Source organism: Pollicipes pollicipes, unplaced genomic scaffold (genome assembly GCF_011947565.3).
Source record: "Pollicipes pollicipes isolate AB1234 unplaced genomic scaffold, Ppol_2.1 Scaffold_4881;HRSCAF=5763_pilon_pilon_pilon, whole genome shotgun sequence".
Classification (NCBI taxonomy): domain Eukaryota; kingdom Metazoa; phylum Arthropoda; class Thecostraca; order Pollicipedomorpha; family Pollicipedidae; genus Pollicipes; species Pollicipes pollicipes.
Genome location: NW_023596576.1, coordinates 26,569,978 through 26,595,965, shown reverse-complemented (window position 1 = coordinate 26,595,965; position 25,988 = coordinate 26,569,978). Strand labels below are relative to the sequence as shown.

At 62.5% G+C, this 25,988-nt stretch overlaps 1 protein-coding gene across 1 annotated transcript in view; it reads right to left on the bottom strand.

Moving 5' to 3' along the window:
• The window catches only part of LOC119100183 (amyloid-beta A4 precursor protein-binding family A member 1), a 55,237-nt gene that overhangs the window by 15,135 nt on the left and 14,114 nt on the right, over window positions 1-25,988 (bottom strand). Inside the window, exons 3-9 of the mRNA XM_037223293.1 lie at window positions 13,648-14,342; window positions 13,565-13,577; window positions 12,891-13,331; window positions 12,296-12,410; window positions 9,929-10,154; window positions 7,301-7,368; window positions 2,042-2,124 (exon numbers count right to left, since the gene is read on the bottom strand). Coding sequence (XP_037079188.1) covers window positions 2,042-2,124; window positions 7,301-7,368; window positions 9,929-10,154; window positions 12,296-12,410; window positions 12,891-13,331; window positions 13,565-13,577; window positions 13,648-14,297 — 1,596 coding nt within the window. The 5' untranslated portion in view covers window positions 14,298-14,342. The remainder of the gene's footprint in view (window positions 1-2,041; window positions 2,125-7,300; window positions 7,369-9,928; window positions 10,155-12,295; window positions 12,411-12,890; window positions 13,332-13,564; window positions 13,578-13,647; window positions 14,343-25,988) is intronic.

Here is a 25,988-nt window from a genome sequence, read left to right as displayed (position 1 = left end):
GTCTGTCACGGCGTCGCCTCCGCGGCTGTCTGTCACGGCGTCGCCTCCGCGGCTGTCTGTCACGGCGTCTCCTCCGCGGCTGTCTGTCACGGCGTCGTCTCCGCGGCCGTCTGTCACGGCGTCTCTTCCGCGCCTGTCTGTCACGGCGCCGCCTCCGCGGCTGTCTGTCACGGCGCCGCCTCCGCGGCCGTCTGTCACGGCGCCGCCTCCGCGGCCGTCTGTCACGGCGCCGCCTCCGCGGCCGTCTGTCACGGCGTCGCCTCCGCGGCCGTCTGTCACGGCGTCTCTTCCGCGGCTGTCTGTCACGGCGCCACCTCCGCGGCTGTCTGTCACGGCGCCGCCTCCGCGGCTGTCTGTCACGGCGCCGCCTCCGCGGCTGTCTGTCACGGCGTCTCTTCCGCGGCTGTCTGTCACGGCGTCGCCTCCGCGGCCGTCTGTCACGGCGTCTCCTCCGCGGCTGTCTGTCACGGCGTCTCCTCCGCGACTGTCTGTCACGGCATCGCCTCTGCGGTTGTCTGTCACGGCGTCGCCTCCGCGGCTGTCTGTCACGGCGTCTCCTCCGCGGCTGTCTGTCACGGCATCGCCTCTGCGGCTGTCTGTCACGGCGTCGCCTCCGCGGCTGTCTGTCACGGCGTCGCCTCCGCGGCTGTCTGTCACGGCGCTGCCTCCGCGGCTGTCTGTCACGGCGTCGCCTCCGCGGCTGTCTGTCACGGCGTCGCCTCCGCGGCTGTCTGTCACCACGTCTCTTCCGCGGCTGTCTGTCACGGCGTCTCCTCCGCGGCTGTCTGTCACGGCGTCTCCTCCGCGGCTGTCTGTCACGGCGTCGCCTCTGCGGCCGTCTGTCACGACGTCTCTGGACTGCGCGTCGGATTTACCATCGGCTGGCGGGACAGCTGACGATACGGCCATTATGAACACGCACGGCCGCCGAGCAGCCGTCGCGTCACGGCTGGCACGGGCCGCACGCGGCAGCGCCGCCCCGCGTGGGCTCCACCCGCCACCGGACAGCAGCAGCCATACAAACCAAACACGCACGCCGAACTCGGCCACCCAAACGATTACAGCCAGGAGACTCCTGATCACCAACACCAGCCGGAAAACCCCGCCCCTGGCACGACAGACCCCCACCGAGCCGGCCGGACACCGAGCGTGGCCGCCACCGCCGGCCGGGCGGGCCAGCACAGGCCAGCGCGGGCCAGCACTCACCGCGGGCCGGCGCGCCGGCGGCTCGCCGAGCCCCATGCTGCGCCGGCGGCCGGGCGGCGCACACTGGCGCCGCCGCTGGGAGCCGGCCACCTGTCCGCCGGCGCGACACCTGCGGCCGGCCAGCGAACGGCACCGCGCTCACGCGGGCCTGCCTCCACCGCCCCGCACCACTCGCGCTCACACTACTCACACGCGCGGGTTCGCCGCGCCCGGCGCCGACAACGGCCTGCAACGCACGCGGCGGACTCAGCCGGGCCTGCCGTCTGAGCCGGGACGGAGGCCGCGGGGCCCCGGCGGGACCCCGGCCCCGCACGGCCGGCAGGTTCCCCGATGGCTCCCGGCCGTCCCGACAGCCGTCCAATCAGACCCGCCGGCCATTACACAGCGCGGCACAAAAACAGCGCCACCGCCGCCCGGCTGGCAGGCCCCGGCTTCGCAGCAGAGCCGGTGAGCTTCCCCGCCCGCTGGGGACGGCCGTCCAACTTCTGACAAATTACCCACGGCGAGTATTGCCATTCGGGCCGAAATGAAAAGGTCGGAAAAATGGTGCGCCACAAGTAAACCATATCGACTGGTGAACTGCAGGCAGTCCTACGGAGGGATTACGCGCGCAAAGAAATGCGTGTTTAAGTGAATATGGGAGAAGAACCTATCTGTTTAGGTCAAATTTAAGTTTAACTTGGTGTGTTTCCAAGATCCACACGAAAAGAATCCCTGTATTATTTCCGGCCGACACAAAAGTACGAGGAGAGCGGAGAGAGCTAACCGAAGCGGGGTTCACATGGCACCGGAGCGCCGCTGAGCCGTGGGAGGGCGGCCGCGGCTCTGTACGCACCTTGTCCAGGCCAGCCGGGTCGGCGCCGACCGTGCGCTGCTGGCCCAGCAGTCGGTCCGTCTCCTGATCCGTGTCCGCCTCCTCTGCGGACGGGCGGCGGCCGCGTCAGACGCCGTCACACCAGGGGACGCACGCACGCACGCACGCACGCAAGCACGCACACACGCACGCACGCACGCACGCACACGCGCACACACACACACACACACATGCACGTACGCACACACACGCGTGTGCACGCACGCACGCACGCACGCACGCACACCGACGCACTCACACACATACAAATATGAGGACAGTTCTTCACTGGCAGCATGCCTTCCTAGAAGCTAATCAATGGTAGTCTTCCACACGCACACCAGTAACATCGCATGTCACACACAAACAGCTACAAGCTCACAGTTTCCGCCCGATCGTGGCGCAGATACCTGACATCACGCGTCACAGGCATCTGCCGCAACGACCTCAGTGCCTATGTTGCGGATGGGGAGCTGTTCTCGCAGCTCAGTCACTGGGCGCCGTTCTCACCCCGCCGGCAGCACCAGACGCCACGATCGAAGCCCAGTCTCACAGATGATAGTTCTCCCATATCGCGAGTGTCAGCGGTATTGGTCCTCAATAACGCCCCCACGAGAAACTGACAGCACATGGCGCCGGCTGCGCTCCCGGGGAGACTGTAAGCGGCGCTGACTCAGCTGATTCACTCACACGAAGGTTTCAGCGGCACTGACTCCGACAAATTTTCCCACATCGGAAGCACGGAAGGTATGAGCAGTATTGAACGGGGTACCAGTTGAAGCACAGCCGTTAAGCAGTCCTGACCCAGCTCGTTGGCTCACGCAGCGACCGAAAACGTCCAGGCCAGCCGGGCGGGCCTGGACGGGCCCGCCGGCCCGTTCACGGGGAGCCATTCGGCAGTATCGGTGTAGGGCCCCTCACGCCTGTTGAGCCAATCAGCGGTGAATCCGCTGCTGGGCGGCTGGCGAGGCCTAGCCTCCCCGGCGTCCGGTATGACCCGCCGGCCTCCCCGGCGCCCGGTATGACCCGCCGGCCTCCCCGGCGCCCGGTATGACCCGCCGGCCTCCCCGGCGCCCGGTACGACCCGCCGGCCTCCCCGGCGTCCGGCCTGATGCTCCGGCCTCTCCGACGCCCGGCCTGATCCACCGGCCTCTCCGACGCCCGGCCTGATCCGCCGGCCTCTCCGACGCCCGGCCTGATCCGCCGGCCTCTTCGACGCCCGGCCTGATCCACCGGCCTCTTCGACGCCCGGCCTGATCCGCCGGCCTCTCCGGCGCCCGGCCTGATCCACCAGCCCCTCCGGCGTCCGGCCTGATCCACCGGCCTCTCCGACACCCAGCCTGATCAGCCGGCCTCCCCGACGCCCGGTCTGATCCGCCGGTCGCTCCAGTGCCAGAAGTCATGTGCCGGAGAGATAATACGGGGCCTTTAATCCTGGCCCTGGGACACCGGCAGGCACCCCCAATGTATATCAAACAGAAACGCCGGCCGCCAGCCTGAGTGTGGCGGTCCGGGCCACCAGAGGTCAGCAGCTGTCGAAGGCGAAAACGACTTGCAACTCGCCTTTCAGAAAATCGGGCAGGGAAACTTGCGCAAGCCTGCGAACGTATCACCTTTAGCGATCTGCCGAGCAAAGTAATGACAATGTGGCATGTTTAGAATGCTTTAGCAATTTGGGCAGCAAACAGTCTCATCTGCCACAGAGAATGAACAACAAAAATAAAGGCCAAATCAAGGACACAAGATGGGGATATGTCACGTGCAATATGAACCCTACCTTATTTTCAGACACTTAACAGGGCGGCGCCAGCCTAAACAACTCCAGCTGACCAAACGGTGACCATGTCCTTCGCGCCGGCCGCCCGTTCAAGCCGGCAGCAGCGCTGCGCCGCCCCGGTGGCACGTGAAGCCTGGCCAGCGGCTGGCTCCGACAGCAGGCGATGACACGGCCGCCGCCGCGCTTACCGCCACGGACCAGCACCAGCCGCCCGGTAATTGGCCCGACGTTGAACACAACGGCAAATGGAATGATAAGCGATTTCGATAGCGTTCTGTCGAGGAATAGCCGTTACAATGACGTCAATCTGCTTCGCGCGTGCAGGGGCAGTGCCAATAAAGGCGGCTGATTATTCTACAAGCCATACAAACCTGAACTTTAATGAACGGTTTCAAGGTACAGCACAATGGGCCATGATCCCCAAGGGTGGCGCGAAACGAAAAAATAACACGGAAAGCGCCAAGAAGCCTAAGCTACATAGTTCAGGGTGGCATAGCTCAGTTTGTTTTAACACGATGTCTTAACGCTAATGTCTTGAATATGGGGAAACGTGTTGCCCGAAAGTCTTTGTTTAGGACAAAGAATGCAAGCCTTTTTCCGGTAAACAGAGTTCCAACACATTATTAGAACACATACCGCAGGGCAGAATAACGCGAAACGTTTGGTGCTAGTACGGATGTGGAGAAGCCCCTCAGCGACGGACCCAACTTCATCACCATTCTTACAATCACTTCCTCCCGTCCTGGACAAGAGCTTACCCAGCAATTAGCGCGCCTTTATTCCAGAAAGGCACGCCACGACCGGCAGCCCCACCGCCGAGCCGGTACCTACCGTCCGACACGGGGTCGTACCGGATGTACAGGCCGTAGATCATGTTGGCTGTCGGTGCGGTCGGCCCGGCCTTGCCTCGCACGCAGCCTGGCCCTGCCTCACTGGCAGCCGGCGACGTCTCCTCGCCGGCATCGAACGGAGAGGGTCGGCCGGCCCCGGCGATGGCACCAGCCACTGGCGCTGCCCACGCGCTGCGCCGGCGCTCCGCGAGGGACGGCCGCCGCCCCGACACCGGCGCCGCCGCCACTACGGCTGTCCTCCCGGGTGGGGCCGTGTGCCTCTCTGGCTGCCCACAGTACTCGCCTGGACAACCAGAGGATGGCGTCCGGACTGCAGGACTTCCGGACCGCTCCGCGTCCCGGCACAGACAGAGCGAAGACGGTGGTCGGACCGCAGGGCCTCCGGACCGTCCCGCGTCCCGGCACAGACAGAGGAGAGGCGGCGGTCGGCCGGCTCCGGCTCCGGCTCCGGCTCCGCGACCTCGGCCTCGCCACTGTAGCGTGTTCGGTGTCGGGCGTCTCAGGCAGGCGTGATGCGGATATGCTGCCGGTTCCGGGGCGCTGGCCGCGATCGCCGCGCCCTCGGCAGCTTCTCGTGGCCACTTCGTACCCCGCCGCGCCTCCAATGGAGACTACCGCCTCCCCCCCCCCCCCCGTCTTGACCGGAAGTGACCCCGCTTCCTGTCCGAGTTCACGACGCCCTTTTGTCTGCCCGCTCGGCCTGGTTAATGAGAGAGCGGGAGAGGGAGGGAGGGGAATATGAGGGAGAGTAGAAGGCAGCCTCCTGGTCAACAATGGGTGCCGGACGGTAAAAACACGGGCGGAATCGAGCGAACGTTCGTCTTTGGCTACCATGTGGATACACGCATTCGCATCAACCGCTTCAAGCACACTTTTGATCCGTTCAGACCTCTCCAGGAGTGTTTCGATGGAAAGCATGAGCAACGGGCACGGCGCGGGCGAATGGTGTCGGGCGGGAACATGTTTCCGCAATTGTTATGAACGCCTGCATGCAACATCGCTCTTGTTATTGCCCAGCACACGATGGATGTCGAAAACGGAAAAAACGCAGCAAAACTTAGCCTTCCATTTAGTCCCGGGTCTTGTTAAGAACAAAAGAAACATCAGGTAGGTGGCACACTAGTGGGGCTGAAGTACACCAGCATCGATCAACCAATACGCCAGACTACCTGTTCTTATTTCACTCGCTCAGTGTTCTGATCAATGAGGATTAAAAATCGCTGTACAAATACCTGTCACCGACAATAAAGCGTAACATAAGGCAAGTGAACTAAATCCGCTTGTTATCAGGTGTACTCTGAGCCAATGTAATTTTTAAAGAAACAAACAACACGCCTTCGCTTGAGCAGGCATCCCTGGGGGGTTGCAATTAATGCGCATGGGTCAAACAACGGTCTCTTAGGAGCATCTGCTGATGAAAACGCCGCGCCTCTCCGTTTTTAGTCCCATCGCGTCCGATGTATAGCTGACATTTAGCCTTGGTGAAGCTTTCTATAGCCATCCTGGGCTGTAATAGTGGCGCACCGTACCACCCCATACGCTGCCGGGACATCCGAGATGGGAAATTTTCCCTGCCCCCCACACATCCTCCCCGAGGAGCGATGCGGCTCGGCCGCGAATCCGACCGGAGATGGTCACATGACAAATGAAATCAGGACGGCGCAGCCAATATGGTGACGGCGGGCGGCCGGCCCCGTGAGACCGGGATCAATCTTTCGGGGGGGGGGGGGGGGAGTCCGGCCGCCGCACCGACAAGCCGCGACACCAGCTCGCTGCGGGCGGACGCGACGCTGAGCGATGGGGAGAAGCCGGGCCATGACGAGTAGCTTCAGTATAAATAACCAGTCAATTTCCTCACGGCGCGTGTGGCTGCGGTCGCTGTCCACGTCGCTAATTCTCAGCCCAATCGATGAGAGCTGCCTCACGCACCGCGGTCTCCCGGCAGGCAGCGGACCGAATCACAGAACACGGCTTCAGTCCCAGGGTGCAGGCGAGGAGACGAAACGCGTAGCCTCGCCCACAGCTCTCCATAACTGTGCGTAGTCCCGGCACCTCCAGGCCAACCACCTGCTTCGATGGTTGCCGCCCATAGCTCTCCATAACTGTGCGCAGTCCCGGCACCCCCAGGCCAACCACCTACCTCGATGGTTGTCGCCCATAGCTCCCCACACCTGTGCGCAGTCCCGGCACCTCCAGGCCAACCACCTGCCTCGATGGTTGCCGCCCATAGCTCCCCATAACTGTGCGCAGTCCCGGCACCTCCAGGCCAACAACCTGCCTCGATGGTTGCCGCCCATAGCTCTCCATAACTGTGCGCAGTCCCGGCACCTCCAGGCCATCCACCTGCTTCGACTGTCCCCCAGCCATACCTTGCACGGCGCGCCGCCGCTCCGAAGCATTGCACGTCAGCCTGACACGCAGACCCCACCACCGGCCAGCAACGGCCTCCCCACACAGCCCCTGCCGGCGGGCTTACGCCAGCGGCCGGTCTGCCAGCAGCAGGCCAGACAGCTGACCGCACATCAGGAGTGACCCCGGCCACGGCCCGAATGAGGCCGACCCTCCCGGTGACCGGGGCTAGGTCACCACCGGCGGGCGGGAGGCGGGACTGACCGTTCTCGTGGCGCGGCGCCGGCGGCGGGTCGTCACACTGCGTTGACAGCTTCTGGTAGCCGGAGCGTCTGCGGACCGGGTGGTGACGGGACGTCAGCTATACACACGCGAGGACAGCGCAGACCAGTCGGCCACGGACGCACGAGGCAGAGCTGCGGGGGGCCGCCATGGTGGGGCACGAGTGCCATCAGTGAATCCAGTGTCCGCGCGCAGACACGAATGCGCAGTGTGCAGAGTTCGTGTGCAGAGGTTGTCATGACTTCCAACACTGTAACGGCACTGTTCGAGTCAATGCCGTTTGGAGCGAGGACCGAATGACCAAATGGTTCTTGTTCACAAACAGTGAAGTCAACCAGAAGCGTTAAGTGAAAGTGATCGCAGAGAACCGGTCATCCGGAGATTTTGTGTTGTTATTCAGACCCCTTTTTCATGACGAAATATGCGCAAAAGTTGTATCGACAGCTCAAACTTATGACTTTCCTACGGCATCGCGTAAACTCCTCATCGCCGTGAACGTGCACATTATAATACCTAAAGCACACCTCCCTCTGTCATTATAATACCTAAAGCACACCTCCCTCTGGCATTATAATACCTAAAGCACACCTCCCTCTGGCATGCTATAATACCTAAAGCACACCTCCCTCTGGCATTATAATACCTAAAGCACACCTCCCTCTGGCATGCTATAATACCTAAAGCACACCTCCCTCTGGCATTACAATACCTAAAGCACACCTCCCTCTAGCATTATAATACCTAAAGCACACCTCCCTCTGGCATGCTACAATACCTAAAGCACACCTCCCTCTGGCATTATAATACCTAAAGCACACCTCCCTCTGGTATGCTTTAATACCTAAAGCACACCTCCCTCTGGCATGCTTGCTTTACTATTCGCCGTGAGCCACTCACCGCTACTAGGTTCGGCAATACACGTCGCAATGAACGAGTTAGAATAATCGGTGCCAAAGGACCGGTCCCTGTTCAATGTTTATAAGGTATGTACAATGATGCATCCTTTCGTTTTGGCTGTCTGCCCTCTCCCAGGCACTAAACAGCTCCTGCACAGATCGCATCGTAGCAGACACAAGGGTGGTGTGTCTCTAGACCAGCCTGCACCCTAGACAGACATGATAACGAGTGGCACGGAGGTCCTGGGATCCCATCTCCGGATGAACGGCCACACCCATGGGCATGCACGTGCTTGGCACGTCGACATCAGTATGACGAAGGGTACTTTTATGGGAAGCTGGGGCATACCAAATTCCTGGCTGTGGACAAGGCGCGGCAGGAGGAAACATCTAGTACAGAGAGAAAACTGTACAAATAAAACCTGCCTTAGCGTTGCAACCCAGCTTGACATATTAGTCCATCAGATATTTGAGCCAGTTTCAGGAGAACGTAAAATTGGAGCTCACTACGAAAATTAGACCGGTTCTCGTGCAGAGAGATGCGCTTAACTGGGCACGCCCCACTCAGCATCCATAATTAAAGGTGTCATCCGCGGTTACTTTCATCGATGCAGCCGAAAATGAACAGCGGACGCGCACTGACACTGCCACCTATCGGCCCGTGCATAAATCAAATCTTCGCCTCATCGTTCGTACCGGAGCATCCAACACAAGTCAGATATATCACCCTATTACGCTCTACGACCTCGTGAAGCCATGAATAGCATCATTATAGAGCCAATAAAGCTTTCCAATCGATGTGATCCATGATGGCGCCCAACATCAAAGGCGCCGCATGAGGAGGTCGCCGCTGCGTCTCCAGCATCGCCTCAAGCTCAGGTAAAATCAGGTCTGTCCAAGGTCTCGAGGATGGCGGATACCCCAACACACGCCATCTTTAACAGCAATGAGGACGCATCAAGCCTAACGAGACACCAGCACTGCAGGCAGCAGCCTTCATTCCCGGCTGACTGAGGCGGATCCGTCAGGCTGCCGCAGGCCGCGACCGTCCGGCATGTGTCCGCGTATCTCCGCAGGGCTGGCGCGTCTGTCATGTCATGCAGACATGGACAGTTGGCGGCTGTCAGTCCCAGGCGGAGATCGGTGCCCCTCCGGTGACGGAGCTGATCTCAGCGCCACCTGGATATGGCCTTTTCAGCACCGCTCAGATGCTGTAGCGACGGCTGGCCGACGCTTGCTCCGTTACTTTCCGGTTATATCAACAGACTAGCTGGGCATTCTGACGGGCCAGATCAATACGATACCTGGGCAGTCAGATGGGCCAGACCACCAGGTCCACTGATTGTCCAGATGGGCCAGATCGCTGGGTTATTTAATGATCCAGGTGGGCCCGATCACTGGGTCAACACCGTGTCACCTGGGTATCCAGACGGGCCGGACCATGGTCACCTGGGTATCCGCCGGGCCACTTTGTCACCTGGGTATCCAAACAGACCGAACCACCGTGTCACCTGGGTATACAGACAGGCCGGGCCACTGTGTCATCTCGGTATCCAGACGGGCCGGGCCTCTGTGTCATCTAGGTATCCAGACGGGTAGGACCACTGTGTCACCTGGGCATCCAGACGGGCCGGACCACGGTGTCACCTGTGTATCCAGACGGGCCGGACCACCGGTCACCTGGGTATCCAGACGGGCCGGACCACTACGTCACCTGGGTATCCAGACGGGGCGCTCCTGCCTGGCGGCCTCCTCCTCGGCCGCCGGTGACGTTCTGACGGGCAGCGCGCGCGTCCGTCGGATAGCCTGTCGGATGTCCTGGATGGCGGCCTGCACCGACTCCGGCGCCGCCGCGTGCGCCGGAGAGGCGGCCGGCGGCCCGACCGGCGGCGAGCCAGTGGCGCGCGGCGCCGGCGGCGGCGGCGAGCAGCCGGCCGAGCCTGTCGAACACGGGCCACGGTCACAGCTCTGAGCGACGGGCAGACGTCAGACACGGCTCGGAGGTGAAGACAATAATGCCACTGCTGGGGGAAAATGCCAATAAATGACTAGTTTATATCAGGCGGAAATTGACCTACGAAATAGGACACAAAATAGTGCCAGATAAAAGCCACGCCATACTTCCTCTATGTAGCATAAGTCCACATTGTTCTTAACAATATAGTTTGTTCCTCATTATCTGTTTTACCGAATGTTTATGTTATACAGCAGGTTACTTGATGACATCTGTTACCATAAAACGACACTCGTACCACACAACATTGCAAATATCTCGCGCGTTTGGAGTGCAATAAACAACTCCACACTGAAATGGAACTGCCAAACACCGCAAAGCGTCGTCTTGAAACTACCCATTCGGGCAACTCTGCGGCGCACATTGCCGAACTTACACCGCTGACGCCTCCAGGGAGACGGGAGCGCATGTATTGGACAGTTACGGCCGGCACGAGCTCCGGCTGGCAGGTCACGATCCAGGCGCGGTTGGCCGGCGCGGCCACTGCCCCGGCGACCTCCAGGGCGACGTCCGTCGGAGGGCGAGCTGGCCCGCAAAGACGGCCGCAGCCCTGACCAGAAGCACGGGTCGGGCCGAACGGAGCAGGACTCACAGCCGGTCTGACGCACGACACGAGCCCGCCGGCGCTCCCGGTGACCGGGCAGACACGCGGCCGCGAGGCTAGCCCCGGCAGCGCCCCAACCAATGACAGAGGCGGTGACGCTGCCCGCCGCCGCATCAGCCGTCCAGAACAGGCGTGCCACACAACTAGCTTGATGTCCAGGTGTCCGATCATAAACAAGACCACCTGGCTGGAACGGAGCCCGACCAGCCGCGCGCTCCACAGCGCCATGTGGCAACGGAAGCGGGGCGTTCCACGGCACCATGTGGCAACGGAGCGGGGCGTTCCACGGCACCATGTGGCAACGGAGCGGGGCGTTCCACGACACCGTGCGGCAGCGGAGCGGGGCGTTCCACGGCACCGTGTGGCAACGGAGCGGGGCGATCCACGGCACCGTGTGGCGACGAAGCAGGACGACCCACGGCGCCATGAGGCGACGGAGAGGGGCGATCCCCGACGCCATGTGGCAACGGAGCGGGGCGTTCCACGGAGCCATGTCGCCCGGTTGGCGCTGATCGCTGGGCCATCAGTAGATGAGGCGGAGGCGGTCGGCGGGAGCGCCGATACGCCGGCTGCAGAGGGGCGGCGTCCCTCGTCGGCCGCACAATGGCCGGGCGCGGCGGCGGCGGCGGACCCCTGGGGATGAGCAGCCACCGCCGGCAGGCCCGGCCCGGCCGCACTCGGCGCCCGCTGCGCAAACTTCATCTCCGGCGCGCCCCAATTGGCCGCCCTCGAGCACGACGGCCAATCAAAAACAAACAGAGGCACAATGCGAGATGAAAAGGCGGCGCGGCCGGCGGCCAAATTCTGTCGGCGTGTTTACGGAATACATAACTGGAGAATAAGGGGCCGACTTGGGCCGCCAGCCGCGATCGGGATTCAGCCACCGTTGACAATAACGGCGCAGCAACAGGAAAATAGAAACAACAGGCTGAGGTGGAGCAGTGTCCAGCTGGCCTGCGAGGGGAGCTGCCGCGCAGAGCAAGGGCCTGCGGCGCGCGGCGCCCGAGCCGTTGCCAACGCAATGGCAATGTGTGCTGGCTTCTACTCGTCGCATTGGCTGTCACACACCCAGTTCGATCAGGAACCAGCAATCAGTGCATGCTAACGCAGTGCAAGTCACGGTCCCATCCGCCCTGAACATTCACGGCGTCCCTTGGATTCGCGTTGCGAGACGTTGAATCGACCGCCGCAGTTCGGTGGGAGAATTTCAAACCAACAGCCATCTCACGATACACCCAAAGATGTTTACAGCACCGATTTACTGAAATCAACACCTGATCGGATTTCAGCATAGCTTTACATGAATTTCACACAAATGATCGATCTAAATGACGTGTCCCGAAGCACAAGTCTCGCCGACTAGCATCAGCACACGACGGGGCACGCTTCACCAAAGCAGGTAGCCGCGACCGTCACACGATACAGACTGCTGCGTCGCATCTGAGCGCAGCCGTGTTACCTACCAAGCGGGTCCAGCGACCGAAGATCCAGACCGCCACTGCCGTAACGGGCCCTTTGCTGCTGCTGCTGCTGCTGCTGCTGCTGCTGCTGCTGCTGCTGCTGCTGCTGCTGCTGCTGCTGCTGCTGCTGCTGCTGCTGCTGCTGCTGCTGCTGCTGCTGCTGCTGCTGCTGCTGTTCTCCTGCTGCTGCTGCGGCTGCTGCTCGGCTGCTGCTGCTGCTGCTGCTGCTTGCTGGCTTGCCTGCTGCTGCTGCTGCTGCTGGTTGTTGTGTTGTTGTTGCTGTGTTGTGTGTTTTGGTCTCGTTGTGTTGTGTGTTTGCCTGTTGTTGTTGCTTGTCGTTGTGCTGCTGCTGCTGCTGCTGTGCTGCTGCTGATGCTAGCTGCGTGCTAGCTGCTGCTGCGCTGCTGCTGCGATGCTCCAGCTCCTCTCTGTCGCGTCGGGGTGATGCTGGCCTGTCGGTGTTTTGCCGACGCCGGCAGCGGCGGCAGCGGCATGTCGGTGGCGGTGGAGGTGGAGGTGGAGGCGGAGGCGGAGGTGGAGGAGGAGGTGGAGGCGGAGGAGGTGGAGGCGGAGGAGGTGGAGAAGGCGGAGGGGGAGGTGGCGAACGTGGTGGTGGCGGCGGCGGCGGTGGTAGTGCCGGCGGTGACGGCGGCGGCGGCGGAGGCGGAGGAGCTCTCCTTTCTGCCTCCAGCTGACTGAGGTGGTGCCGGATGAGCGCAGCTGTGGCGTCGACCGGCGGCATCAGCGGCGGCGGAGGCGGGGGCGGGGACGGGGGAGGCGGCGGAGGCGGGGGCGGCGGCGGAGGTGGAGGCGGCGGCTCGTCCTCGTCCTCGGACGCGGTGCGCTCGCCGTCCGACAGGCCGTCCTCCAGCACGGGCATGGCCGGGCAGACGCGGCCGCTCGACGGCAGGCTACCCTCCGACAGCTCCGACTCGACCTCGCCAGAGTCGCACTCGGTCGTCTCTGGCGACAGCGTGAAGTTCCGGCTCGGCTCGCCACCGGCCGCCGCTCCGTCCAGCGACAGCGCGCACGCGGCCGCCGACGCCGCGCTTTCACAGGCGTCCGGCTCGGCCGGCGGCGGCGCAAAGTTCGCGGCGCGCGTGGCTGCCACGCCGTCCAGAGGCGGCAGCGCGTCCAGCGCCGGCTCCTCCGCGAAGCCGGCCGGCGCCGGCCCCTCGCCCTGCGTCAGCTGGCGCACCTCCGCCGGCCAGAAGTACTGGCGCCGCGGCGCGGCCGGCTCGGCCTCCTCCACCACCCGGCGCTCGGGCCAGCCGGCGGCGGCCGGCTCCGGGTCCGGCTCGCCGTGGCGGACGCGCTGCGGGAAGCCGGGCCGCTGGCCGGGCCGCGGCCCATACCGGCGCGGCGAGCCCTCGTACTCGGCGATCGGCACGGCGCCGATCACGCGCGCGGCCTCGCAGCCGACTACGGCGTCCTCGGCCGGGCCGCCAGAGGCTCGGCCGTTCTGCTGACGCGGCGGCGCCGGCGCCGGGGCGCAGTCAATGTCGTCGAACACGACGCGGCCCTGGACGGGCGTCTCTCCCACTGAGAGACCATCGCCGGCCATGCCGACCAGTGCCGTCTCGCGGATCGGCTGGAAGCCGAGGATGGCCAGGTGGAGCGCGCCGGCCGGCTCTGCCGGCGGCGGGCCGGCCGGCGGGCGTCGCTCGCCTCGGCCGCCCGCCGCCGGGCGCCGCTTGCCCGGCCTGCTGCGGCTCTGGCAGAACAGCTCGCGGCCGCCGGCCAGCTCGATGCGCGAGTCGCGCGCGCCCGGCCGGCCGGCGCGCGAGTCCGAGTCTTCGCCGGGCAGCTCGTCCATGGCAGTGGCGTTGCCGTTGCGGTCGGGCCGGCGGCGAGTGGCGGCGGCGCGCGGCGACTCGGTCAGGTCGATCAGGTCGCGGTTGGCGTTCACATCGTCGGGCCAGCCGGACGCCGGGCGGCCCTGGACGCGACACTTGGGGAACAGCCGACTGATGTCGTCGTCGCCGTAGCTGAGCAGGTCAGCCATGCTGCGACATCCCGGCTGGCGCGCGGCCCGCCCGCATATCTCGCCCTGGCGGACAAACAGCACGCATCGGTCAGGGAGGGCCTCCACAGCGGCATGCGCGGTACCGCACGCCACCCCTGCAGAGGGGTGGAGAAGCCGTGCTGGTGAGCTTGGCAGGGGGGTAGCCAGCGACGCTACCTCGTTGGGAACACTGGCATAAAACATGAATAGCATTTCCTGCTGAAAATGTATGTAACGTAAACACAAAAACGGGATACTTCCCGAAAAACCGCGGCCACCATGCACAATGCATCACGTCACCAGATGCCCGAATCGCGCACGACTGCGTGCCGATTACGAACGACTCCAGCAGAAACTGCCGCGCAGACCACTGGTTGATGTAGAACATTTCAACTACCGGATACGACAGACACTCAATCAGAAATGCTGATGCCCATTCCCGTCAACGTAATCCTTTAATTTCCGGCTAGATTCATCACAAATGCCCACACTTCCGTGAGCGTGGCTGACATATGTCGCCCCACAGCGGCACCCATCGGCAGCAGACGTCGGCGTCCGCCAGCGAGCCAACTCTGCCGACGTCCAGGCACGGCGGCCAGCCCTGGCCGCGGTGCGGGGCGGCCGGCGAGCGGCGAGCGAGCGGCGGCCCCGGCGGCTACCGCCGGAACCGGAGTCGACAGCGGCCGCCGTACGCCATCCCAGCCGCCAGCACCGCTCACGTAGCGGCCGTGCCGAGGTCACAGGAAGCCCCACCGGTGCCGGCCTGGCGCGCGTGCCGACGCGGCGGCGAACGAGGCGCGGCGAGCGCGCCTGTGCACGCCGGAGTCTGGAGCGGCCGGCGTCACCGGGGCAACGGCCGCCGGTGGCACAACACGCCCAGGTGGCGGCCGCTGCCGGCCCCGCATGGCAATCGATAGCCACGCCGTAACCGGGCCGCCACCACCCGACACCGCAGCGCGCTCGCGGTGCGTCAGGTCACGCACCCGGAGCAGGCCGGTGGCGCGGGGCGGGCCGCCGGCGCAGTGTCCGGGGCCCGGCCTCAGGAGGAGCAGCAGCCTGGTGGATTGCGGGCGACGGCAGCCCGGCGGGCGGCAGCGCGCCGTGGCAACGCCGGTAACCCGGCCGTGAGCCCGGCAGCGGCGGCGGGCTTTATACGGCCGGCCCGAATATCCGCGCCCTAGCTGACCGGCCGGTCCCGGCGAGAGAGGAGGGATGACGAAAAGCTGTCGCCGCGGGACAGCACAGTTCTGCGCCACCGCGGCGTACGGCTTCGCCGGCTCGGTGGCGTCAGCGCAGGCCGCGGCCGAGCGCCGGCCACGGTCGGGCGGCCACCGCCGCTGCACCGGTCGCCGTACTGCGACCCACCGTCCATCAGCAGCCGAGCCGAGACCACGGCCAGACTGCGGTGACCAGAACGCCGGCCGCGGCCGCCCGAGACAAGGGCGGTCGAACAAACTGCTGGCTGCCACGGATAAAGGGCGGTGGCCGGTGCCGGCCAAAGCCGCACCATGGACCAGTCATGTATAGTTTTGTGGAAGGTTCCAAGCATAAGTGAGTTACTAGCTTTGCCGAAACATTCGGCAATGCCGTGACAGGCGACTGAATGTAACCAAGTCGGTGCCAAGGTTCGGAAGCGAAGGTTGAAAATTAATGATGCTTCGCACAGGAACTGGATTGTAGATGGCTATGCGCTTACTGAGCGAGATAGCTTTATGATGCCAATGTTGTTTCAGGGTGAAACTATGGTTTCAAAATTGGGCGGTTACAGACGAAAGAAACCATCAGCAGGTGTATTTTCAAGCTTTGAACCAGCACGGTAAGGAGGAAGTGTGGAACGATTTTAATGATCAAATCCCATCAGTGGAACAATCAGAAAACTTATGAACAGTGAGAACGCAAAGAGGCGAATCAGAGGTGATAAAAAGCCCATTTTCAAGACGGAAATAATGTGATTGAGTCCGATGGCAGGCAAGTAGAGCGATTACCGAGTGGCACACATGAATGTAATTATGCAAATATTTTCAGGGGATTCATACCACCATCCCTCACCCTCCATATTCACCAACTTGGTCACGGGACTAAAGGGCGTTATGCACAACAAGGTCAATTTAACTACTAATACGATCCCCGATTAATTGGAGACAGCTCGACGTCCTATCTCCCCAGTAGGATGCCTCATGTGGTGTGACGCGAGCGAGCTGCGGACGGGCGACCAGCGAGCTTCACACGAGGGGAGCTCCGAGGTGCAGACGAGGCGAGCTGCGAGCTGCGAGCTGCAGACCAGGCGAGCAGCGAGTGCCGACGAGGCGAGCAGCGAGCTGCGTGTGTGTGTGTGTGTGTGTGTGTCGTTGGGGCTTTACGACGCACTCAGCTGCTAAGGCTATATGGCGTCGCCGGCCTCTTATCATGGCAGGAAGGGTGGGCACCGCGGGGAATCGAACCCCGTACCCCTGGTTTCCCAGACGCGCAGTGGTTAACGTAGACGCGTTAACCACTACACTCCAGGCACCCAACGCGAGCAGCGAGCTGCGGACGAGGCGAGCAGCGAGTTGCAGACGAGGCGAGCAGCGAGCTGCAGACGAGGTGTGAGGCCCGGACAATCGGATCGCTAGCAGGCGGCACCGGCCGCCCTCCGGTCGGCTGCTGGCGATGCTGTCAGCCGGACAGCGTTGGGCTGCCTGAGTGACCTGTAGACGGTACATTCACCTACCCATGCAGTCGGTTGCATGCCCTTATATACTCCTAGTGTTGAAATCCGACATACATTATTTAAAACGTCAACAAATCGGCGGACCCACAGTCTACATTCGAGCGCGCACTGACTGGCGGCATACGCACGCACACCAGCTCGCACCTCTGCCGCCACGGCTGTCCGTTGACTCCTCCACCATTAACAATATATAAGCTCAAATAGGGAACCACTGCAGTGTTTCAGGAGAAATACGCCTGTTCTCACAGCCTGCAAGCAAACGTCTCGAAATTTTAACCACACAACTTCTTAGGATATGTGCCTGTGGGTTGAAAACTTCCGGCCGGGGTTCAAAGACCGGCCGGGTTTCAGACTACGTCAAATCTCCGGTCCATCCCCGTGATAAAAATTCCCGCCTGCCGTATCCCTCATTAACCGTTCTAACTGGAGAGCGGGCACAATGAGTTGCGGTACTGGCGGTCGGTCACTGTGCCGCAGCATGCGTGGAGCAGCGCGTGCGCCGTCGGCCCAGGGCATGCGCTGTCAGCACGTGTTACCACGCACCATCGGCCCCAGCGCCGTGACGTCAGCCGACAGAGCAGTCAGCGATCGGCCGTCCGGGCGGTGGCAGTCTCACCAAACGGCCGTCAATAATTCAGCCGAGGCTCAACTGGCACAAACGGCGTCCTCCACAGCCCCACCGGCTCGGGCCGGACGACCGAGCGCCGGCTGCTCCAGCCCCACCGCACGGCCGAACGCCGGCTACGCCAGCCTCGCCGGACAGCCGAGCGCCGGCCATCACAGTCCCAGCCGGACGGCCGAGCGCCGGCTGCTCCAGCCCCACCGCACGGCCGAGCGCCGGCCACGCCAGCCTCGCCGGACGGCCGAGCGCCGGCCACCACAGCCCCAGCCGGACGGCCGAGCGCCGGCCACCCCAGCCCCAACCGGACGGCCGAGCGCCGGCCACCGCAGCCCCAACCGGACGGCCGAGCGCCGGCCACCCCAGCCCCAGCCGGACGGCCGAGCGCCGGCCACCCCAGCCCCAGCCGGACGGCCGAGCGCCGGCCATCCCAGCCGCCGCCGGAGCCGCACGCCCGTCAGCTGACTCAGGACCATCACGCGGAGCGATCGCCCGGACCGCCCCTCGCTACAAAGCCACAGCGTCCGTTTGCATAATCTCCGTCGGGTTCCCTACCGCGGCTGGGTCGCGAGGTTACCCGCTGGCGCCGCGCCTGCAGTTCCACACACGACGCCAGCGGCGCGCTCGGGTCCTGCCCACGCTGCCGGCGGTAATAAGTCACGCGGGACGCCCTCATTACCGGGCGGCAGTGGGCGCGCAACAGCACAGTCGTGCACGTCATAATCAGCGATGTATTCTGAACCAGCTGGCCAAGGCTGACGGACAAGGCGCCTGACAGCGAAGAAAGGCGGGATGCAGCGTGCTACACACGCGCCTGTATTCTACGGATATGAGGCGGATAATGAATGTGCAGATGGTGTGAAAAACTACGGCTGATACCGGCCAAATCAGATAGCGCACCATCAAAGCGCAAAGAAAAGGGCAAAGCGCAAGCGGAGACGCTTTTACAAATAACTAACAGAGAGCACCACCAGAGCGCTCCACACAGACCGACGACCGACGTCAGGAATCCCTGGCGCGAAGGACGCGGCCGGTCTCGAGCACGCGACCGTGTCGGCGGCCGGTCACTGGGCCAACCGGCGAGGCACGCGGCGTCAACAGCCACAGGAGACGGCGATCACAGCAGCGGCCCGGTGTGATGTCAGATCACCGGCCGGTCACATCTTCCCCGGATACGAGACCGCCGCGGCCGGCACGAGACGAACGGCGAGCGGTAAGCGGTGGGCGACGAGCGATGAGCCCGGCTCCAACCGCGTCCATCTGACAAGCCCCGCGCCAGCCGCGCACTGGCGCGCAATATGCGTCGCGGCCGCCGACGGCCGCCAACAATACATAACACCATCGGACATCTAATTACGCCGGCCTGCTGTTCGGTCCATCGACCGGTGCAGGGCGGCCGGCCGGGCGGGGCGCGCAGTCCAACCGCGGCGCCCCCGGGGTCGACACAGTCACCATCGCGGGAGGGGGGCGACGGTCCAGATCGGGGCCGCCGGCTTCCGTGTCGCCTTCATAGGCCCGTCACTTCGCTCGACCAGCCCCAGAGAGCGGCAGAGTGTTGGGCCAGCTTAGAGGTCACCGTACGCTGACCCACAGGAGGCAGCAGCGCCCGCGAGTCGTCGCCAGACGCCCGCGGCCGGCGGTCGACACCCGGGACGAGATGGAAGCGGCCCGACCACGGTCGCTGGTCGGCCAGAGACGTGCCACTGCGCACGGCCACCATCCCGGAAATATGCTGACGCTCGACACCGTCCGACACCTCGGCCAATTAGACGAACTAATTCAATTACACGCTCCATCCGATTTCAGCGATTAGCCAAGAGAACATAGCCTTAATTAGCTTTCGTTGCGGAACTGCCGCTCCTTGGCGCACGCGCCCCGCCGTCGGCCGAAATATTCCTCGGGGAGTCGGCGCTCTAAAGCCGCAGATCCCACGGATTTAGGGACTGCCGTTGCCGCCTGCATACGAAAACCGAGAAACCGTGCGCGCCCACCACCGGGCATAAGGCGCACACCACCAAACCGCCACCGCAGGCCGAGACGTAGCTGGAGACTCGTCATCAGGCGCACGACGCCAGCCCGGTGTGACAAGCTCAGCACCTGCAGCAGGGCGCCGAGCCGCTGGGCACGCGCGGAGCGACGGCCCGCAGCTACCAAACGGACTGCTATGACGGTAAGGGCGATACGTTCTACTACTGCACGGCCATGAACGGACGTCGATAAGGTCAGATTGCGAATAGCTCAGGTGCGCTTTGCTGGATATCTATTTTCTGGACATTTGTTATGCCTTTTTGCGAGCACGTCTTTGGTTTTGCGTCAACCATAATTGGCAAGCATTCAAACTTCCGTAGATCCAGCTTTCGGAGTCTCCGCTTTCGAAACGGACCGATGAAAGTACGGTACGGTGAAAGAACGGTACACGACACCGATGCAGTGGGCCGGCGAGCAATAGCGGCAAGTGGCCTAAAACGTTGGGAGCGGTTCACGAAATACCATGCGGCGCTCAGAATCACGGACCACCACCGCTTTGTGCTAGGTACGCCTCGACCCGTTCCCACTCAAATCAGCACGACACGGACGCGCTTCTACCCAGCGAAAACACGCTAATGGCATGCAGTGTCTAAGTCAGTGTGTGAAGGGATGACCGCCATCGGCGGCCGGTGCGCAGCGGCGCAGCGGACGCCAGGTGGCGCCACTGGCAGGGCTAAAAGCCGCCGTACGACAGGCGGCGGCCAGGACGGCGGAGCGCCGCAGAGGCCACGGTACGGCAGCTGAGAGGTGGGGACCGAAGGGGCCACGGTGCGACGGCCGAAATGTGGCAGCGAGGGGACCACACAGCGTCCTGCCGCCATGGGAGTCCCTCCAGGACATGATCTGTGGCACACACTGCAGCTGACAGCGAAACAGCCAAGTCAAGACGCGGTAGCGGCGCCCTTGGTAACCCAGCTGTCAGCAGCTTTACAGCGACGGCAGGCTGCCTTGTCGCTGCTCCCGCTAGCCCCGACTGCAGCCAGAAACGGAGCAGTGCACAGCGGATTCCGCTCCGAAGTCTGACGCCAGCGACGCCGCCGCTGGCCGGCTGAATGCCGCGGGGGCCAGCCGTCCAGCGGTGTCGCAGCCGACCGGGGGGAGGGGGAGGGGGAGGGGGGCGGTTAACGACCGGCAGCCGGCGGGTCGTCACTCGGTCGGGGCTGAAATGGAACTCGGCCGGCCGGCCAGCACCAGCCAGGTCAGGCCCACGCGCCAGCGCGAAGGGCGGCGGACACTCCGCATCGCGCGGATGCTCCCGGCGTTTCAGGGTAAATGACGACCTATGTAAGGGATGAAGTGAAAAATGGCAGCCTACGCAGCAATTTGTCTGACGTGAAACGTCAGAGATATGTCCAATCTTGAAAAGAACGTGTCATCAATATTTCATCGCTAGATTCATAAAACCAGCCCTGTGACTTTGCAGCTTACAAACACTCACACTAAATACAACTTAAAATGAGGACCTCACAAAACTTGGAAAATGACACTTCAACAAGGATGACTGGGGCTTTCCATAGAGCTTTCCATGAGCGCTCACATCGCAGCATCACACACATCATCCACGGACCCTCCGGGAAGCCAGCTAGCACCAGACCAGACCACATCCGCGTAACCCTCTCGGGTGGCGGGCTCGGACTAAACCATACCCGAGCAATTATTTCGCGCGGTGGGCTCGGACCGGAGCAGATCCGAGTAACCCTCTCGGGCAGCGGGCTCAGACCAGACTATACCCGAGTGGTTATTTCGCGCGGTAGGCTCGGACCATACCACATCCGAGTAACCCTCTCGGGCGGCGGGCTCGGACCAGACCATATCCGAGTAGTTATTTCGCGCGGTAGGCTCGGACCAGACCATATCCGAGTAACCCTCTCGGGCGGCGGGCTCGGACCATACCACATCCGAGTAACCCTCTCGGGGGGCGGGCTTGGACCAGACCATATTCGAGTAGTTATTTCGCGCGGTGGGCTCGGACCAGACCATATCCGAGTAGTTATTTCGCGCGGTGGGCTCGCACCAGACCCTATCCGAGTAACACTCTCGGGCGGCGGGCCCGGTCCAAACCATATCCGAGTAACTATTTTGCGCGGTGGGCTTGGACCAGAGCAGATCCCAGTAACCCTCTCGGGCGGCGGGCTCGGACCAGAGCAGATCCGAGAAGCACTCTCGGGCCGTGGCCCAGAATAGAGCAGACTTGGATGCGGTTTGGTCTGGTCTGGTCTGGTCTGGTCTGCCTGGACTTGTCTCGTCATCATTATAAGCTCACCAATTGATAGCTGGTTTCGTCGAAGCCAGCTGCATTTACACAATTTTTACATTAGCCTCTGCAGGCAGGAGAGCCAACATGGACTCATTTAGCTTTACCTTGTGATAACTCTTTGTAAAACGGAAACAGCAGGTGAAAATAAGCACTTGCGGTCTTGCCCTGACTAGTCAATGGCCGGATCTGGGGTAAGCGCCGGACGGCGCTGCAAGTGGCCGTCTGGTGTCCCCTCAGCCCTGGAAAGCGCTGTCACTGGCCGTCTGGTGTCCCCTCAGCCCAGGACGGCGCTGCCACTGGCCGTCTGGTGTCCCCTCAGCCCTGGAAGGTGCTGTCACTGGCCGTCTGGTGTCCCCTCAGCCCAGGACAGCGCTGCCACCGGCCGTCTGGTGTCCCCTCAGCCCTGGAAGGCGCTGTCACTGGCCGTCTGGTGTCCCCACAGCCCAGGACGGCGCTGCCACCGGCCGTCTGGTGTCCCCTCAGCCCTGGAAGGCGCTGTCGCTGGCCGTCTGGTGTCCCCTCAGCCCAGGACGGCGCTGCCACCGGCCGTCTGGTGTCCCCTCAGCCCTGGAAGGCGCTGTCACTGGCCGTCTGGTGTCCCCTCAGCCCAGGACGGCGCTGCCACCGGCCGTCTGGTGTCCCCTCAGCCCTGGAAGGCGCTGTCACCGGCCGTCTGGTGTCCCCTCAGCCCCCGACGGCGCTGCAACTGGCCGTCTGGTGTCCCTCGGCCACGGACGGCGCTGCCACCGGCCGTCTGGTGTCCCCTCAGCCCAGGACGGCGCTGTCACCGGCCGTCTGGTGTCCCCTCAGCCCAGGACGGCGCTGTCACCGGCCATCTGGTGTCCCCTCAGCCCCGGACGGCGCTGTCACCGGCCGTCTGGTGTCCCCTCAGCGCCGGACGGCGCTGTCACCGGCAGTCTGGTGTCCCCTCAGCCCAGGACGGCACTGTCACCGGCCGTCTGGTGTCCCCTCAGCCCAGGACGGCGCTGTCACCGGCCGTCTGGTGTCCCCTCAGCCCAGGACGGCGCTGTCACCGGCCGTCTGGTGTCCCCTCAGCCCAGGACGGCGCTGCCACCGGCCGTCTGGTGTCCCCTCAGCCCAGGACGGCGCTGTCACCGGCCGTCTGGTGTCCCCTCAGCCCAGGACGGCGCTGTCACCGGCCGTCTGGTGTCCATTCAGCGGGCGGTCCTCTCCACAGGCTCACCATCATCACTGTGTAGCCTTATAACTCACGGCGAGATGTGGGTAATGCGGAAGCGGTGCCAGACACGACGTTTAAGACTCAGTTTTATGAAGGGTGGCCACGTCGAAGCCAGACGGGGTCCGGTGCCTATGGGCAATTAGCCTCATTTGAACACCAATTGATCAAAATAACAGCCATCAAAGGCTGCAGACGATTCATTCATGGTAAGGGCTTTTGTAGGGGCGTAGGACAGGACGGCAGCGGCAGCTGCAATGAGGGACGCCGAGCCGCCCGCCCACCGACACCCCAACCCTGCGGGACCGCCCACCAGTCCCGATGTCCCGATCCCGCGGGACCGCCCATCAGCCCCGACCCTGTGGGAGCGCACATCACCGACCTTGCAGGATCACTCACCAGCCCGGCCCCGCCGGACCGCCGATCAGCCCCGACCCTGCAGGACCAGCCATCAGCCCCGGCCCTGAGACCAGCCATCAGCCCCGGCCGCCACGGGCGGCGGCGGGCGGCGAGCGCCGGCGGCGAGCGAGCAGCGTCCCGTCGAGCTGCCAGCTGCGCCTGACTCTGCAGCTCTGCGCCGCGCCAGATACGCCGAACGCCTGCCAACTGAAGTTATCTGCGCACGGCGGAACTTAAATGGATTACTCCCTCCGAGCAGTAAGATCAAAGTACTCCGCCGAACGGCGTGCAAACAGGCGGAAACGCCTGACAGGAGAAGGTCGTTCGTCTCCAAAGTTAACAACCCAGGATAAATTCAAGCATGGGCAAGTACAGTATCAGGCATCGCACAGAAACTGTGCGACGCATTTCTCCACAATATCCGAAACAGCAGGTTCTGCGTGCGCGCCTCCATAAATCGGGTTACTTGGAACTGGGTCGGGAATTAGGGTCTAAACCAAGTTAAGGTACGGCATAGCGACTGGCTACTGCCGGAAAGGGTTTAGCTGGCAGGCAGAGAACGCAGTTAGAAGAAGCTCACTTCGAGAGCAGCGCACCACCGGTTAAAAAGCGCCACCTTATTGCTTCAAAGCTCGCGTTCAAGCATTTGCGCGGACAACTGCGCTCAGAAAATATGTTTCGCTGAGCATGTTCCGTAAGTCACAAGCTCGCCAATCATCAAATCGTTACCTGGTTTCGTCAAAGCCAGCTGCACTCGCACAAGTTTTACATGAGCCTCTGCAAGCACGTTTCCCGAAACAGGCAAGTTTAGCTTTACCTTGCGATGGCTTCATGTAAAATGGGAAGAGTCCGAGAAACAGCGGGCTATTAATATATTGATATTAATATACTAAGGATCTATATAAGGCACAGATATGGAAGTTAAGTATTCATATGCTGCGCTTGGCAGTGTGACAGCGCGCGAACCTGCGTGGCCCGCATGTATATACTGCGCAAGCAGTTCTGATTAAAGGGGCTGACCACGCTATGCATGATTCGATGACTTCACCCCCGGCCTTTTAGGGGCTGGCCACGTAATGCAGCAATGACTTCAACCCCGGCCTTTTAGTCAGACGGCAATGTGGGAGACTTACCGCACCGTATAACGTAACGACGGGGCCGTCGGCGTCCGGCTGACCTTTCCCGCTGGTGCCAGATGCAGACTGGTCCACACCGGCGTTACCAGATTCAGTTTAGTCCATACCGGTGTTGCCGGATTCAGACTAGTCCATACCGGTCGCGCCAGACCACGAGCAAATCCCGCGACGCGAGCTCAAAGCCACTGGACCGCGGGCTCCAGCTCCTATGCCCAGGCCAATGCAGCGCAAGAGCATAACTTCACAGCCAAGCCTTAGCGCTCCGGCGAGGTGGGACATAGATAAGCTTAGCCCGTCGAACGGGACGACATGTGTGGCGACAGCTGACGGCGACATACGCCGGCGTGGCCGCAGCGCACCATGCCAGGAAAGACGGGCCCCGGAGACTCACGATACCGGAGGCCAGCCCTGGGCGACCACCCGACCGCCTAACAAAAGGTGGTCTCTCCGTGCCCGATATCTCCAAAAGTTATTCTCCACCGCCGGCTGGAAGTGGCCCTCCAGATAAAACTTCCAATGCGGCTCTGTGACGAGAAGCCGTAACTCTGGTGATCGCGTCAGCCTCCAGGAACAGAGTAATCTCCTCCCGCAAAGGATGGCGTTCCTTCTCAAAACCGGCCATGCGGTTCAGCAGGCGGGCAATGGCATACGCGAAATAATGAGGCTTGAAGGGAATGTCCCACATTTGAAGATATTGATGCCAGCATCAGATATGATGAAATAAGCTCATTTCTACAGCTGATTTGCCTTTAAGTGCTAATGACTCCTCTAGACGACAAGTCCCTATTTAGTAAATATGCCCCCAAACATGTCATCGCCTGATTACGTAATGGAACACCTTTATGACGCAAAGACGCTGTCAGACCAGACGTGTCAGAAAAGCAACTGTAGTGAGCCCACTGACTCCCTCGAACACTGCCTTGAATGTTGAAGACGTGTCATTTACGACATGAATCAGTCATTCTTTAGGCACTGGATCAGGAATCGCTAGCCTAAATAATTCCAGCAAAACGAACCGTAACAATGTCCTTCGGGTCGACCAGCCGCTCGTCCCGGCAGTTTACAGGGCTGTGAGACAGCCACCAGGCTAAGAGGGCCAAGCCTTCACGTCTGCCGCGGTCCATGTCGGCTAGTGTACGTCTGTGTCAGACACACACCAGCCAGCACGAACGGCAGCAAACATACGCAGTTGGCCAGTAGCGTGTGATGTTGGACTACAGCGAGCGACGCCTGCCAGCCCACCTGTCCGGCCGCGGACCACGAGACGTCTGCCTGCGCGCTCTGGGAGCGCACCGACCGCAGCGGTATGTAGCTGTAGCCCCGCTCTGCCACCGACAGCCGAAC